Source organism: Salvelinus fontinalis, unplaced genomic scaffold (assembly GCF_029448725.1).
Source record: "Salvelinus fontinalis isolate EN_2023a unplaced genomic scaffold, ASM2944872v1 scaffold_0402, whole genome shotgun sequence".
Taxonomy (NCBI): domain Eukaryota; kingdom Metazoa; phylum Chordata; class Actinopteri; order Salmoniformes; family Salmonidae; genus Salvelinus; species Salvelinus fontinalis.
Genome location: NW_026600611.1, coordinates 113,562 through 129,112, shown reverse-complemented (window position 1 = coordinate 129,112; position 15,551 = coordinate 113,562). Strand labels below are relative to the sequence as shown.

Genomic DNA, 15,551 nt, shown 5'->3' with positions numbered 1-15,551 from the left:
GGTTAAGCATTAGGCTTCATTGGGGTTAGCAATGTGGTTAAGGTTAGGGTTAGATTTAAAATTGTATGACTTTGTGGCTGTGCTAGCTAGTGACCACTCTGCAGAGCTGCCTTCAGAACAAGATTCATAACGACAAACGCTAACCTGCCCAGATTACATACATGACCCATTCAGTGATAAGGAAGTGATAAGAAAACTCCTATAAAAGACATATAGAGGAGATTATATCCTGCTGCGCTCCCCTTTTGATCTGGGTTACGTCCCAAATATCCCCTACACTCTACTCCCTCTATAGTGCATTACTTTTGACCAGAGGGTTTCATTTGGGACGCATACCTTAACTCGGACCACATGGCAGAGGGAGTGCAGATGCAGAGAATACACATTTAGCATTGGTCCATTTGATGAATGGCATTTAATATATGTATGAGTGTTCTGTAATCAGCCTGCACATGCCCTGTGACTGAGTAAGAGGTTGTGTAATTGGTTGCTTGCTTGTGTGTGTGTGTGTGTGTGTGTGTGTGTGTGTGTGTGTGTGTGTGTGTGTGTGTGTGTGTGTGTGTGTGTGTGTGTGTGTGTGTGTGTGTGTGTGTGTGTGTGTGTGTGTGTGTGTGTGTGTGTGTGTGTGTGTGTGTGCGCACATGCATATGTTACAATCCTGCAGTATGTGAATGTGTGCGTGCAATGTGTGTGTGAGAGCAGATTACATCTCACCCTGGAGAGAGACATTGCCTTTGAGAACGCAAATAGTATTTTTAAATGTTCCTTACACTGTGAAAAAATTCTGCATATTCTATAGGAGTATTTTTCACTGAAATCCCTCAGTCCATTATGCGTTGCCATGGATTTTTACTTTATTGTTGAATAATTTGAGAGTAAAAAACTTTATACTCTGTGCTGAAATATCACTCTACTAAACCTACAACTGAAGTCATTAAGGTCAAGACTACCAGGCTTTTTCATGTGTGTTGTTTTCTTACTCATTTCTGTATCTGTACAATGTGTTCTTGTCTGAACGGGTCTAACTTCTGTCTCTCCAGGTGTGTGCTCTACTTTACCAGGGTTGTCATTTCCCTGCACATTCTGATGCCTGAAATAGTGTGTGTGTGTGTGTGTGTGTGTGTGTGTGTGTGTGTGTGTGTGTGTGTGCGTGTGTGCGTGCGTGCGTGCGTGCGTGCGTGCGTGCGTGCGTGCGTGCGTGCGTGCGTGCGTGCGTGCGTGCGTGCGTGCGTGCGTGCGTGCGTGCGTGCGTGCGTGCGTGCGTGCGTGCGTGCGTGCGTGCGTGAAGAGGGATGGTTTTCTTCTCTCTCTTCTAAATCTGTACTTTTTCCTTTTATACTGTCTGTCTCTCTCATCTTTTTCTTTCTGATCACCGGTGTTGTTGTATCATATACACAGACTGTATATGGGAGCGTTCATTTCACAAATGCTTATCCTGCTATGAAAAAGAAGTCTACCATTGTCTGTGTGCTTTCTCATGTCTGTATGTGGTTTGCCTTAGTTTCACTCAAGGTTTCATGGGTTTTCTGAGTTTCTCTGAAACGTGTTTGTGTGTGATTTTTTTTCCTGTGTGTGTGTGTGTGTGTGTGTGTGTGTGTGTGTGTGTGTGTGTGTGTGTGTGTGTGTGTGTGTGTGTGTGTGTGTGTGTGTGTGTGTGTGTGTGTGTGTGTGTGTGTGCACGCGTTGTGTACGTGTGTGTGTGTGTATGCATTGTGTACGTGTGATTTTTTTTCCTGTGTGTGTGTGTGTGCGCGCGCGTTGTGTACGTGTGTGTGTGTGTGTGTGTGTGTGTGTGTGTGTGTGTGTGTGTGTGTGTGTGTGTGTGTGTGTGTGTGTGTGTGTGTGTGTGTGTGTGTGTGTGTGTGTGTGTGTGTGTACACATTGTGTATAGCTCCGTGGTCAGTGTTTAGCTCTGTGGTCAGTGTATAGCTCTGTGGTCAGTGTTTAGCTCTGTGGTCAGTGTTTAGCTCCGTGGTCAGTGTTTAGCTCCGTGGTCAGTGTTTAGCTCTGTGGTCAGTGTATAGCTCTGTGGTCAGTGTTTAGCTCGGTGGTCAGTGTTCAGCTCTGTGGTCAGTGTATAGCTCTGTGGTCAGTGTTCAGCTCATTGGTCAGTATATAGCTCTGTGGTCAGTGTATAGCTCTGTGGTCAGTGTATAGCTCTGTGGTCAGTGTATAGCTCTGTGGTCAGTGTTTAGCTCTGTGGTCAGTGTTTAGCTCTGTGGTCAGTGTTTAGCTCTGTGGTCAGTGTATAGCTCTGTGGTCAGTGTTTAGCTCTGTAGTCAGTGTATAGCTCTGTGGTCAGTGTTCAGCTTTGTGATCATTGTATAGCTCTGTGGTCAGTGTTTAGCTCTGTGGTCAGTGAATAGCTCTGTGGTCAGTGTATAGCTCTGTGGTCAGTGTTTAGCTCTGTGGTCAGTATTTAGCTCTGTAGTCAGTGTATAGCTCTGTGGTCAGTGTTTAGCTCTGTGGTCAGTGTATAGCTCTGTGGTCAGTGTATAGCTCTGTGGTCAGGCCATTTTGCGTGTGAGTCTCTGACTCTGAGTGTATGACTAGTTCAGAGTCAGTGACGTCAGTGATGTTTGTATTCACACCCATCCTCTCTCTGCTCTCCTCAGTGGCTCTGCTAAGAAGGAGTCAATGGGCAGAGTAAATGTGGCCTGACTTAGCTACCGGCAGGACACTGTCAGCTTTGTGTGCATAATGAAGTCTGCTTGTCAGCCAGGGAGACTCTGCCTGTGTCCCAAATGACACCCTTATTCCCTCTATAGTGCACTACTTTTGACTCTGGTCAAAACTAGTGTGATTTCTAGGAACTAGTGTTCCATTTTGGACGTAGCCCCTGACTCTGTAATTCCATCTTAATACATGATGGGAAGGGAGGGGCTTAGGGCATGAGAGTAGTCAGGAAAAGGGAGGTGTGTGTGTGTGTGTGTGTGTGTGTGTGTGTGTGTGTGTGTGTGTGTGTGTGTGTGTGTGTGTGTGTGTTTGGTTGTGTTGGGTTTATATTCATGTATGTACTGTATGAGAGATGTTGCTATGTGTGTTCTTTGGGTGTGTGTATCAATGCACTGGCTTTTGTCTCCATAGTGTTCTCTTCACTTTCTCTTTTATGGATAAGCGGAACTATTTGCCTGTTTTACTCTCTTTGTTTCTCCTTGTCTTCTTCCTCTTCTTCTTCCTCTTCCTCCTCTTTTTTATCTTCTTGTTTTTTCTTTTTCTCTTTTATGTTTATTCCTTCCATCATCATCGCACCCCGCCATCCAAAAAACAATCCAAACCTCACCAAATCCTCTCAGATCAACGAGAAGGTTGGTTTTTTTTCACTCTTCACCTTCCTGCTTCTCCTCCGGTACCCCACAGTGCACCCAGGGTCAGCGGACTGGAGCCTGGCAGCACCCACGGCATCAGGCTGGGTGCCAAGGCCCGTCCCGACCTGATGGGCCTCTCAGGAACCTACCTGCCTTTACCAACCGGAACCTCATATGTGCATCTCCTACCTTGTCCCTACCCCTCAACCATACCGCTGCTATGCTGCTTGCCTCCACCCTCAACCATCTACACTGTTATATGTCTTTGAATATGCCTGGCATGGATGGTTCTTCTCTGTTAGCTTCAGTCTGTCAAGTCTGGACCTTGTCTGTGTTCCCAAGTGATCCTCACCTCACCTGGGGTGTGTCTATTCCATCCCACCATCCGTCCAACCATGGTTGTGTACAAATTGGCACCCTAGTCCCTATATAGTGCACTACTTTTGGCCAGAACCTCATGGGGCCTGGGCCCTCACATTTCTGCTGCCCACAGGCTCTCACTAATCTAGCTGAATGCATCACTCACCTTCCGTTACCTCTCATCCATCTACATCAGCTGGTAGCATAGCTCTCCACCATACAATCTTAGAGAATACAAAAGACATAAGGATCATACATTGACTTTGCCCTATCTAAGATACTCACTCAATGCTGAATCATGAATAGGGGTTGGATGTGGATTTCTTTCTCATCTAGGGAGTAACAATAGGCTATCAGTAGAAAGCATTGCAGCCTTGGCTATATCCATTGTTTATGATATCTTGAAAATGAGGAGCGTGTGGGCTCTGAGTGATGGAACGGTCAGGTCTTGTATTATTTCGACACCAGCCGTGTGGTTTCTCATTGGCTAATGGTATTAATCCTGGGGTCATTGAACACATATAGGAATGTTGCATGAAGCTTAAGAGATCAGAACTATTTACATAAAAGTTCAAATTTCAATATTTTCCATTTTCCCAACCACCCTGGAACGCCTAACCTATTTAGGAGAGAGTGTTGTGTTATTCTGGTTAACTGGGAAAAGCCTTCAGAGTTTTCGAGTGTTTAAACGGGCTAAATCAGCTTTGATTGTTTATTTTGGAATCAGTATTCAATTTGGGCTTCCAGATTTAGTTCACAGAACAGTGAGAGCAGAGAAAAACAGGGTGACGGAGAGACTACGGCGGAGAGGAGCATCATTATTCTTTAAATGTTTTTTTTCTTTATTTGAAGGACCCAGTGTGCTTTCCCATTTTTTTTCTAGTCTGTCTTTTCAAGCTTAAAGCTGAGGTGAGGAGTTGTCTCTCTGTAGGGGAGGTAGATAAGAACCGTCTCAGCCACCCGACCCTCCTGCCAACTCATACATCAGCTAGGCACTTTCCAAAATGAAGATCCGTGCTAACAATTTACCTCCCAATAATCCCAGACAGTCTAATGCCTTTTCTCTAATAAAGCACTATATTTTGGATAGATAACCAACTCCTTCCTCTCCTTTGTATTATTCATAAATACTTACTTAGTTACTTTCATTGATAGAGAAGGAGCTGCAGGAGATGCTGTAATTTCTTTCTCTGCCTCCTCTCATTGCCAATATATTATTTTCCCAGTTCAGTTGGCTAGGAATCTCAACTCTCCATTCTATCTGCTCCAAAAAGATAACAGAAGTAGCTTTCTGCATGCTTGTAGCTTTGTCAGAAGACAATTGGTCAGAATAGAGAAATATTCAAAGTTCATGTAATGTATGATATACAATATGTTGTACTGTATACCAGTACACATTAATGCTTGCATTGTGTGTTACACATCAACTTGAGCATTATGCATTCCCATGACAAAGTGCATTCCCATGTCAAAGTTTCTGTCAGAGAGTTTCCAAAGCCATAACCCATAGTATTGAAGAGACTGTTTGGTGAGAAATGTTGGTTCTCTCTTCTATGTAAGATGTTGGTAGACCAATGCTCCTAGATCCCAGCACAGAGTATAAAGAATGGACGAGAACCTCTTGTTGGACCTGGAGCTCATCTTGTAACCAGATGACTTCTTAATGTTGTTGTTTGTTTTGTTTACTTGTTGTACAGCGGTCAGTAGAATTCCGTTTTAGTCAATACAGTGTGGTCTTGCAGTAGCTCCGCAGGCAGGCAAACTGAAGTTGAATAGTTTTACTGACATCGATTAGACAAGGACTTTGAGTTGGTCTGTAAATTACTACAGGGATAGTTGTGTAATTGTTTATTATATGACCATTTTGTGTGATCACTCAAGCATGGCATCATGATCGTAGCTGCTATATAGCTAGCTAGTAATGTGCTTGATGCTTTGTTTGCCTTGTGCCTGGGCTGCTGCATGCCTTGCTTGACAATATCTGTGTGCCAAAAATGTGTGTGCAACAACGATTGTGCTTCCACCCCCCCACACCCTCCACCCCCTACCGCCCTCAGCTCCAAATCCTTACCTTTTCTTTATCAGGACTCTGCTTCCAATCCCAAATCCTTCCTTCCCTCCCTCCTTCCTCCCCCCTCTCTCTCTGTGGCATGCCAATGAAGATAAGAGTGTGTCTGCATTATAACTGCCAGCTTCTCATGTTGCTACTGCTGATACTACTTCCTCTGATACTAAAACTGCTTCCTGTGAAACCAGTGACTAAACCCCACGGCGTTCTCCTGCTCCCTTCTACTGCGTGGAGGATGACATTAGTTCTCTTCCTCCACCACTTTCTGGTGACCTTTATCCTTTGACCTGTACCACCACCTCCATAGCCAATAATAATCGAGATAACCCCTTGTTATAACCTTTCTGAGTCACTCACTCAGTCAGCAAATCAACACTAACCATTTTGTGATCATTTTCCATATCCATGGGTAACCTCCAACCTCCTCATCCTTCTAATAATGTACACAGTGACTAATGTTGGCTTGCTCTAATTCCTCCTTCTATGCCCTGCGCTGCCCAGCATGTCACTTTGACACCTTGCAGACTTCAATCTAACACATTGGTACATTTCCTCTGAAAAGCTGTGAGTCACTCGACCATTGGCCTCAAATTGATTACAGAGGAATAGATGTACACATCTCAAAATCTCAGTGTTTTCGTGACTTGAATAAATCACACTCAGACTTTATGTAAGGTTTGGTGCATACATAGATTGTGCACATGGCACACATCCATGCATGAACACACACATACAGTGCATTGGGAAAGTATTCAGACCCCTTGACTCTTTCCACATTTTGATATGTTACAGCCTTATTTTAAAATTGATTCAATGTTTTTTTCCCTCATCAATCTACACACAATACCCCATAATGACAAAGCAAAAACAGGCTATTCTACATTTCTGCTTATGTATATAAAAAATACTGAAAAATCACATTTGCATAAATATTCAGACCCTTTGCTCAGTACTTTGTTGAAGCACCTTTGGCAGCGATTACAGCCTCGAGTCTTCTTGGTTATGACACTACAAGCTTGGTACACCTGTATTTGGGGAGTTTCTCCCATTCTTCTCTGCAGAACATCTCAAGCTCTGTCAGGTTGGATGGGGAGCATTGCTGCACAGCTATTTTCAGGTCTCTCTAAAGTTGTCAGATCGGGTTCAAGTCCGGGCTCTGGCTGGGCCACTGAAAGACATTCAGAGACTTGTCTCGAAGTCACTCCTGCTTTGTCTTGGCTGTGTGCTTAGGGTCGTTGTCCTGTTGGAAGGTGAACCTTTGCCCCAGTCTGAGGTCCTGAGCGCTCTGGAGCAGGTTTTCATCAAGGATTTCTCTTTACTTTGCTCCATTCATCTTTCCCTCGATCCTGACTAGACTCCCCGTCTCTGCCACTGAAAAACATCCCCACAGCATGAAGCTGCCAACAACATGCTTCTCCATAGGGATGGTGCCAGGTTTCCTCCAGATGTGATGCTTGGCATTCAGGCCAAAGAGTTCAACCTTGGTTTCATCAGACCAGAGAATCTTGTTTCTCATGGTCTGAGAGTCCTTTAGGTGCCTTTTGGCAAAGCAGACTGTCATGTGCCTTTTACTGAGGAGTGGCTTCCATCTGGCCACTCTACCGTAAAGGCCTGATTGGTGGAGTGCTGCAGAGAAGGTTGCCTTTCTGGAAGGTTATCCCATCTCCAGAGAGGAACTCTGGAGCTCTGTCAGAGTGACCATCGGGTTCTTGGTCACCTCCCTGACCAAGGCCCTTCTCCCCCGATCTTTCAGTTTGGCCAGGTGGCCAGCTCTAGGAAGAGTCTTGGTGGTTCCAAACTTCTTTAATTTAAGAATTATGGAGGTCACTGTGTTCTTGGGGACCTTCAATGCTGCTGAAATATTTTGCTACCCTTCCCCAGATCTGTTTCTCAACACAATCCTGTCTTGGAGCTCTATGGACAATTCCTTCGACCTCATGTCTTGATTTTTACTCTGATATGCACTGTCAACTGTGGGACCTTATATAGACAGGTGTATGCCTTTCCAAATCATACCCAATCAATTGAATTTACCACAGGTGAACTCCAATCGAGTTGTAGAAACTTATCAAGGATGATAAATGGAAACAGGATGCACTTGAGCTCAATTTCATGTCTCATAGCAAAGTGTCTGAATACTTATGTAAATTAGGGAATTTACATTTGTTATTATTAATACATTTGAAAAATTTCTAATAACCAGTTTTTGCTTTGTCATTATGGGGTATTGTGTGTAGATTGATGAGGAAAAAAATGGATTTAATCAATTTTAGAATAAGGCTGTAACATAACAAAATGTGGAAAAGGTGAAGGGGTCTAAATACTTTCTGAATGCACTGTGTGCGTACAAAATCTGAGCCTGTGCTGAGGTAAGGTAAGGTGAATACAGTAGAAGACATAGGCTTAATGAAAAAGGGATTTTGTTATGTTGTGTTAGTGTAGCACCAGGTGCTTTAGCTCCCCATAATGCACCATGGTTGGTAGTTATCTTCATGTTCCTCAGTTCTGGGGGGGGGTGGGGGGGGGGTTAGAGATGGAGGAAGAGGGGGAGTGCAAGAGGAATAGCAACCTCGCCTCACACCCCATGCAGCATTCAAGTCACATAAAACTGAGCTGTTTGTATTAGAGGAATAAAACTACCATTTTGGTCCCCTGCCAGTTTGGAGAGATGTATCTGCTGGCCAGCCAGGGCTGGTGGGCCCTAGAATAAGTACTATATTACTACTCTGCCTGCATCATTTTGCTGTGGTAAGGAAATAAGCAAGTCATTTCTTTGTCATGATGATAAACACTGTTTTTAAGAGAGTTGTGATGTGAATAATATTGCCTCTATTTTATCTTCAAACACAAAACAGAGGTCTGCTACAGAGTTCTCCTCCCGCTTCCCAAATTAAATTCTGGCTACATCGCAAAAGGCACCCTATTCCCTACATAGTGCACTACTTTTGAACAGAACCCATTGGGCTCTGGTTAAAAGTAGTGTACTATATAAGGGATAGGGTGCCATTTGGTTCGGTGTTTTGCTGCAACCTTGGATCTTTCCTGTTCAAAGAGAGATGAAAATGGGAACGTTAGTTATTTATAGGTCTCATTCTCAGACAGTATCATACTGCTGCTTACTGATGATCAAGAGTCTCAGCGCTGTCTGAAAGGGGATAGTTTTGCGGGTGTCTTAATGCGAGTTTCTGCAGATCTGTGTGTGTTGGGAGATCAATTGAGAATTGAAACGTCAAGGCCTGGTTTTGGCTGCTTGCTGTGCTTCACCTGCAGGATGATTTACAACCTCCGCTCTGTGAGGTTATAGCAACAGAAATATAGTCGTAAATATGAGATTGGCAGTAGTGGCACCCTGATACATCTAAAAGTTTTGCAACTCGACTTTTAAAAAGTTTCCTCTTTCTGAGATTTTGACCTGAGATCACTCTAAAACGTTAAACGGAATGGCCCATAACTTTGGCCTAGAGCCAGCCCTCTCCCCTCGTCTCACTACCTCTCTATCTATTTTTTATCTCTCTCTCCTCTCCTCCTCCTTCCCTTCTTCCCCCCTCTGTCGTTCCCTCTGTCCGCCACGTCACGTTCTCAGGCTCAAACTCCGTGGAAATCCGTGTTAATGTCAACCATCTGTATCACAGACCCTTATGGTTCCCTCCCGTCCTTCTTTTCTCCTCCCACCCTTCCTCCCACCCTTCCTCCCACCCTTTCTCCCAGCCGGTCCCAGCAGATAGACAATGCAGCGCTTGTATTTACAGAGAGGACGGCCTCCAACACCACCACTATGTTCTCTCTCAAGATTACTATCTCCTCTCTTGTCTCACTCATTGAATGACTCACTGAGCCCATGCAAATACTGGACATTAATTTCTCTAAGTTATTATTCACTTGGTTGTAACTAATTAACTTAAATACTGTACGTGATTGAGCCAAAGGAAGACATTATGTGTGCATAGTACAGAATCCTCTTTCAGTTTCTTTGTTCAAAGAAGTACCGCTCCCAAATTATACAACACTAGCTATACCCTGCTGTGTTTCATTTAAGTTGTCAGGCAGTGCAAAGTGAAAACGTTATTCAGTGTGAAAGCCTAAGGATCTGTCCCAAATGGTACCCTTTTCCTTATGTAGTGCACAAATTCTGAACAGGGCCCATATGGCTCTGATCAAAAGTGGTGTACTAAATAGCGAACAGGGTGCCATTTGGAATGCAGGTTAGATCTGTCATAAACCACTACATCTCTCCCTGTTTATCTGACACAGCATGTAGTTCTCCCCTTCTACCCGGTGAAAAGACTGTAAGCCACCATCTAAGCCCCTCACAGCCGGAATATTCACAATTTGCGCTTAAATGATACTTTGTGAGTCACATTTCGTGACCATTCTTAGCCTCCCATTCAAGGGGTGTGTGAGCACTTTATCTGCTATGCCATTGAGCTATGTATGTTTAATGCATACAGAGAGAGGAGCGTTGCAGCATTAAGTCAGATGTAATGAGCTGTACTTCCCAGCACTTAAGGGGATTTCTAATGCTGTATGTGAGATAACAATGTTCTATTCACTCGCACTTAGAGACAGAACGAGTGGTAGTTAGCTAGGTAACTCTGAATATGGCAGGAAGCGTTAGACTAGCAGCAGCAGTATCTATCTCCAGGTGCGTCTTAACCCACATATCAAAGCAGGAAATCCAAATGCACTCGTGAGAAATCCAGCTTTAGGCCTTAGCCTTTTTTTCCCAAAAATAACATGAAAGGGGAGGAAAGACCTGTTTCACAGTTGCGTAATAGATATATGTAGTACATGATTTGGCTGAAGTTTCCCACCCTAACTAACTATAGCAGGGTTGCCGTATGCCTCTATTGTCCCAGAGAACAGCATACAGCGACAGCCAGGCCTGACTATCAAGGTATCAGGCTATCCCAGCCGCCCATGCATTGTCCCCCATCAAACCTCCAGTTCCTTGCCCACTCACCCTCCTCTGCTCTCCACCTGCAGTGCGCCGTGTGCCACCCCGGTTCTCCATCCCGCCCACCAACCATGAGGTGATGCCGGGTGGCAGCGTGAACCTGACGTGCGTGGCAGTGGGAGCGCCCATGCCCTACGTCAAGTGGATGATGGGAGTAGAAGAGCTGACCAAGGAGGAAGAGATGCCCATTGGGAGGAACGTGTTGGAGGTCACCAACATCCTCCAGTCTGCCAACTACAGCTGTGTGGCGATATCGTCACTCGGCATGATCGAGACCACCGCACAGATCACTGTCAAAGGTGAGAGGGCTGGGAAAAGTGTTAGAGAGGTTGTTTGGTATTTTGACTGTTTGTTGTGCATGGGATGCAGTGAGTTAGCTAAGTTGGGTATCTAGAAAAGTAGCCCTCATTTAAGATCAATATGTCAACATCCAAAATGAACAGATGGATCAAGATCCAGATCAACATCCATCTGAGATATTTTAGAGTGAAGAGGAATATAAGATAGACATTTTAGGTACAGTATGTCTCTCCATGTCTTAGACTGCACTAACAAATCTTAGTAAGCTATAGCTCAAATTGTATTTTAAGTTTTGCTACAGAAGTCTTTGTTTCTCGTCTCCAGTCATCTGTCTGTACGTCTCAGAGAGAGTCTGGTAAAGGGGTCGTATTTAAATGACTAATCCCTCAGACACCAGATGACAGTGCATGCATTCATATTTTCATCAATAATTCAACATGGCTGAGATTTTTCTTTACGGAAAAACCAACGATGACAAACTACTGTAGCTCGCAAAGCATCTCGAGTTTACTTTCCCATTACAAAGTGATCGTGCTTTCAGGAAATAGGTCTACTCACTGTATCTATTATGTACATTTTTTAAATAAGGGGCTTAGCTATAGACTAATGATTCCAAATATAATTGGTAATAGACGACTTTGTTAGTTACATGTGAAATGCTTGAAAACAAAATACGTTATCATAATATCTCTCCCTTTCTCTGAGGTGAGTTGAGCAGCCATGAAATATGGAGAGAAAGTGAAGTCAGTTCATTCTCCTAGGAATTGTTATTTGCACTCACTGAAACAACACATAATATCAGTGTGAGTATTTGTGATGATTGAATACCTATTAGTCTAATCAATCGTTAATTCACTAGAGTTATTAGAGAGAATCTCAATTAGTTTTATGAAAGATGAGTTTTGAACAGAGGGAAGTCTACTTCTTCACTGCTGACTTTGAGAATGAGTGGGGTCCTATGGCAATACTAAACAAACACAATATGACTATCAAAAAGCAAATAATACTGTAAGGGAAATACATAAACACATATCCAAAAACTCCCCAAATTAGCTCATGATATCACTTACAGTGTTGCCAGATGGTGGGATATTTTCAACTGTTGGTAGAGGCTCTCTCTCCTCTAGAGACTCCTACTGATGAATAAGTATTCTGCATAAAAGGCCCTAACGTCATCTATCTTAACATCACTCAGCACTCAGAGTTATACTTTAGAGGTTTCACATTGTTCAAAGACAAATAATGCCTCCGTCCAAAATGGTACCCTATTCCTTACACAGTGCACTACTTTGGATCAGAGCCCCATGGGCCCTGGTCAGAAGTAGTGCATTATATAGGGAATAGGGTGCTATTTGAGATGGAGCCAGTAATAGCAGATGTTGAGAAAGGCGTCGGGAGTCAGGCGCTGCAGCTGTATGAGGTTGTTCTCTTGCTCTAATACCTCTCGGTTGCTAATGCCCGTCTCACGTCTGCAAGGCGAGCTGTTCTCCCTGTTTTACACTCCAACGCCTCTTACTTTAGCAGATCCATTTGGACTCTGACAGCGGTACTATCATATACAACACAAAAGTGATTTAGCATCCATTTTCAACCAAAATTGTATTACAATGATGCTCTTTCCATTTGCGATGGAAATAGGAAAACCTGGGAGAGCGTGTACATTACCATTACCGTGAGGATGTACATCTTGTGTTTCAAACTCAAACGCTATGCCAGTGTAGAACACAATAGTATTATATTATACTCTTAAATGTTATGTAATTTGTCACTTTGCAATTCCATAGAATGTCAAATAATTGAAAAACACCACAAGTAATCCTAGCACAAAACCAGCCAGATAACTTCCATTAATTTCACTCCATTTTACATTGAGTCAGTCTGCTTCAGTCTACTTTCTATTTGGGTTATTTATATCAGACTAACACCAACTATTCTTCAGTATCTTTGGACTCTTAATATTATAATTTTGTATTGATACTCCTTTACCTCACATTGAACACATTTTTCATTTTGCCAAAGGGAAGCCTCAAGCCCTGAAATTGTTTTTTTGGATCAATATATAAATGAAATGAAAATAGAAAATACACATTACTCTATTCATCTCGCTATTCAAGACTCTCAGGTTAATTGAAGGAGAAAGTTTTGCCCTAGATAGCAGAGAAGGAGAGAAAAGGCTTTCTATTCAGAGCGAGAGAGTGAGAGTGTGTTCTGAATGGTTGGTGTTTTGCCTGTGAATAGGCAGAGTGGGTGTCGCACTGGGTGAGAGACTTTGCTTTGAGAGATAATGAACATGGCTGGCTTGGCCCCTCCAGTGACAGGTGAGGGACTGAAAGAGACAGGCTTCTGAATAGTGATTGACTGATAGGATGTGAGTGCTGTCCTTCTCGCTCTTTTCACTCTTGTTGCTGCTCACAGCTCTGGGCCTGCATTAGTGAGATAGAGCACTTTCAACCTATTTAAGGCCTTTAGTTGTAGTATTCTGTTAGCAGGACTGGACGAAGGATGGTGGAATAGAAAGGAATAAAATAGAATAGAAAAGCAAGAGAATAGAGTAGAATACAATGCAATAGAATAGTATACTTTATTGTCCATTAAAACAGAAATGTATCATTTGCTGTTGTAATCTTCCATGACCTGTGTATTACTCTCCCTCCACCTGGTCTGTCTGACAGCCTTGCCCAAGCCCCCCACCTCCCTGATCGTGACGGAGACCACAGCCACCAGCGTCACCCTGACCTGGGACTCTGGGAACCCTGAGCCCGTGTCCTACTACGTCATCCAGTACCGGGCCAAGGTCTCTGACAACAGCTTCCAGGAGGTACAGTCCAATGATTCCAGTGGATCAGTGGGTTAGAGTATGGGGCTAGCAACACCAAGGCTGTGGGTTAGATTACCACATGGTTGTGATTTCAATTCCCACGTGGTTGTGGGTTCTCTTCCTGCGTAGGCCACAAATACTAAATATATGTGTCAGGGTCAATGTTGACAGTTCTGTAAGTCACTTTGGATAAAAGTCTGCTGAATTATCATATGTCATATTATCATTCTATTTTAGGTGGACGGAGTAGCCACCACGCGCTACAGCATTGGAGGCCTCAGCCCCTACTCCGAGTACGAGTTCCGCGTCATGGCGGTGAACAACATCGGGCGTGGCCCTCCCAGCAGCCTCGTGGACACCAGGACCAGTGAGCAGGCTCCATCCTCTCCACCGCTGGCTGTACAGGCTCGCATGCTCAGCGCCTCCACAATGCTGGTCCAATGGGAGCCGCCTGAGGAGCCTAATGGACAGATCAGAGGGTAAGATATTATATTAATATATAATACCCTCTGACCATGCTCTAACCCACTGAGCAATATTACTGAAGCCTTCATAAACCCTTTATAAGTCCTATATGCTTCATAAAGCATGTACACATTTCATACACCTAGGTTGATATAACATGTCCTTTCGTCTGATGCTTTATCAAATATGTGTATATTTTTTCGGTTCATTTTCTAAACCTTGTTGATGGATTGATTGATTTTCTAACCCTCTCCTCAGGTACCGGGTGTACTACAGCTCAGACCTCAGAGCCCCACTGAGTGGCTGGCAGAAACACAACACTGACGACAGCAGACTGACCACCATCTCCGGGCTGACCACTGATATCACCTACAGCCTCAGGGTGCTGGGGTTCACCTCTGTAGGGGACGGACCTCCCTCTGATGTACTGCAGGTCAAGACCCAGCAGGGAGGTGAGCGGACACTCTGAAGTAGTACACTACCTAGTACACTACCTAGGTTGTGGCATGTACAACTTATGTAGTTGGGGAGAGCCGAGTGGACACTGTTACTTATGAAGAAAGGACACTACCTAGGTGGTGAGTGTACACTGTTACTTATGAAGAAGGGACACTACCTAGGTGGTAAGTGGACACTGTTACTTATGAAGAAGGGACACTACCTAGGTGGTGAGTGTACACTGTTACTTATGAAGAAGGGACACTACCTAGGTGGTGAGTGTACACTGTAAAGTATAAAACAGGGTGCACTTTGTGTGTTAGGTCTGTTTCAGCTGCAGGCCAAGTCTCCCCAATAGAGGTTTCACTTTTCACTGAGTGAATATCCACATCCACAAGGACATTATCTACTGTGTCCTCAAAGTACAACGTAGATCATGTCTACTCCACAGTTTCCTCCTCTTCTGACACCTCTGAGAAGAAAAGTAATAAAGTGATGAAGTGCCCCAGAATAGTTTGTAGTGCAGACACGCTCATCTGAAATGGCTTCCTCTGTACTGAAGACTTACTCTAGATTTTAAAGGTATATTGTAGCCACTTGTGAAAGTGTTCTGTATATTTCTGATATTTGTGAAACCGCTGTCTCAGCGCCATAACAGAGTAAAAGCACAGCACCTGTGTCTCACAGCGTGTCTACAGACTCTACAATAGTCTATATGATTAACTTTGTACCAATTCTTTACCCGTCTGTCTAAAGTGTGCACTTCCCTTTGTGGGAAGAAAATAACTGGTGTAAGATATTCCGATGCTTTTAAATAGATGGGAAGGAGTGCATGCTTTA

At 43.8% G+C, this 15,551-nt stretch overlaps 1 protein-coding gene across 5 annotated transcripts in view; it reads left to right on the top strand.

The window, feature by feature from the left end:
* LOC129845914 (receptor-type tyrosine-protein phosphatase F-like) overlaps positions 1-15,551 on the top strand; it is a 93,514-nt gene that overhangs the window by 14,244 nt on the left and 63,719 nt on the right. For 4 of the 5 annotated variants that reach the window (XM_055913852.1, XM_055913854.1, XM_055913855.1 and 1 more), the window contains 5 exons: positions 3,297-3,308; positions 10,720-10,989; positions 13,663-13,808; positions 14,046-14,287; positions 14,532-14,725. In XM_055913852.1, the coding sequence (XP_055769827.1) occupies positions 3,297-3,308; positions 10,720-10,989; positions 13,663-13,808; positions 14,046-14,287; positions 14,532-14,725 (864 nt within the window). The remainder of the gene's footprint in view (positions 1-3,296; positions 3,309-10,719; positions 10,990-13,662; positions 13,809-14,045; positions 14,288-14,531; positions 14,726-15,551) is intronic. The other variant, XM_055913853.1, reaches the window with a different exon arrangement.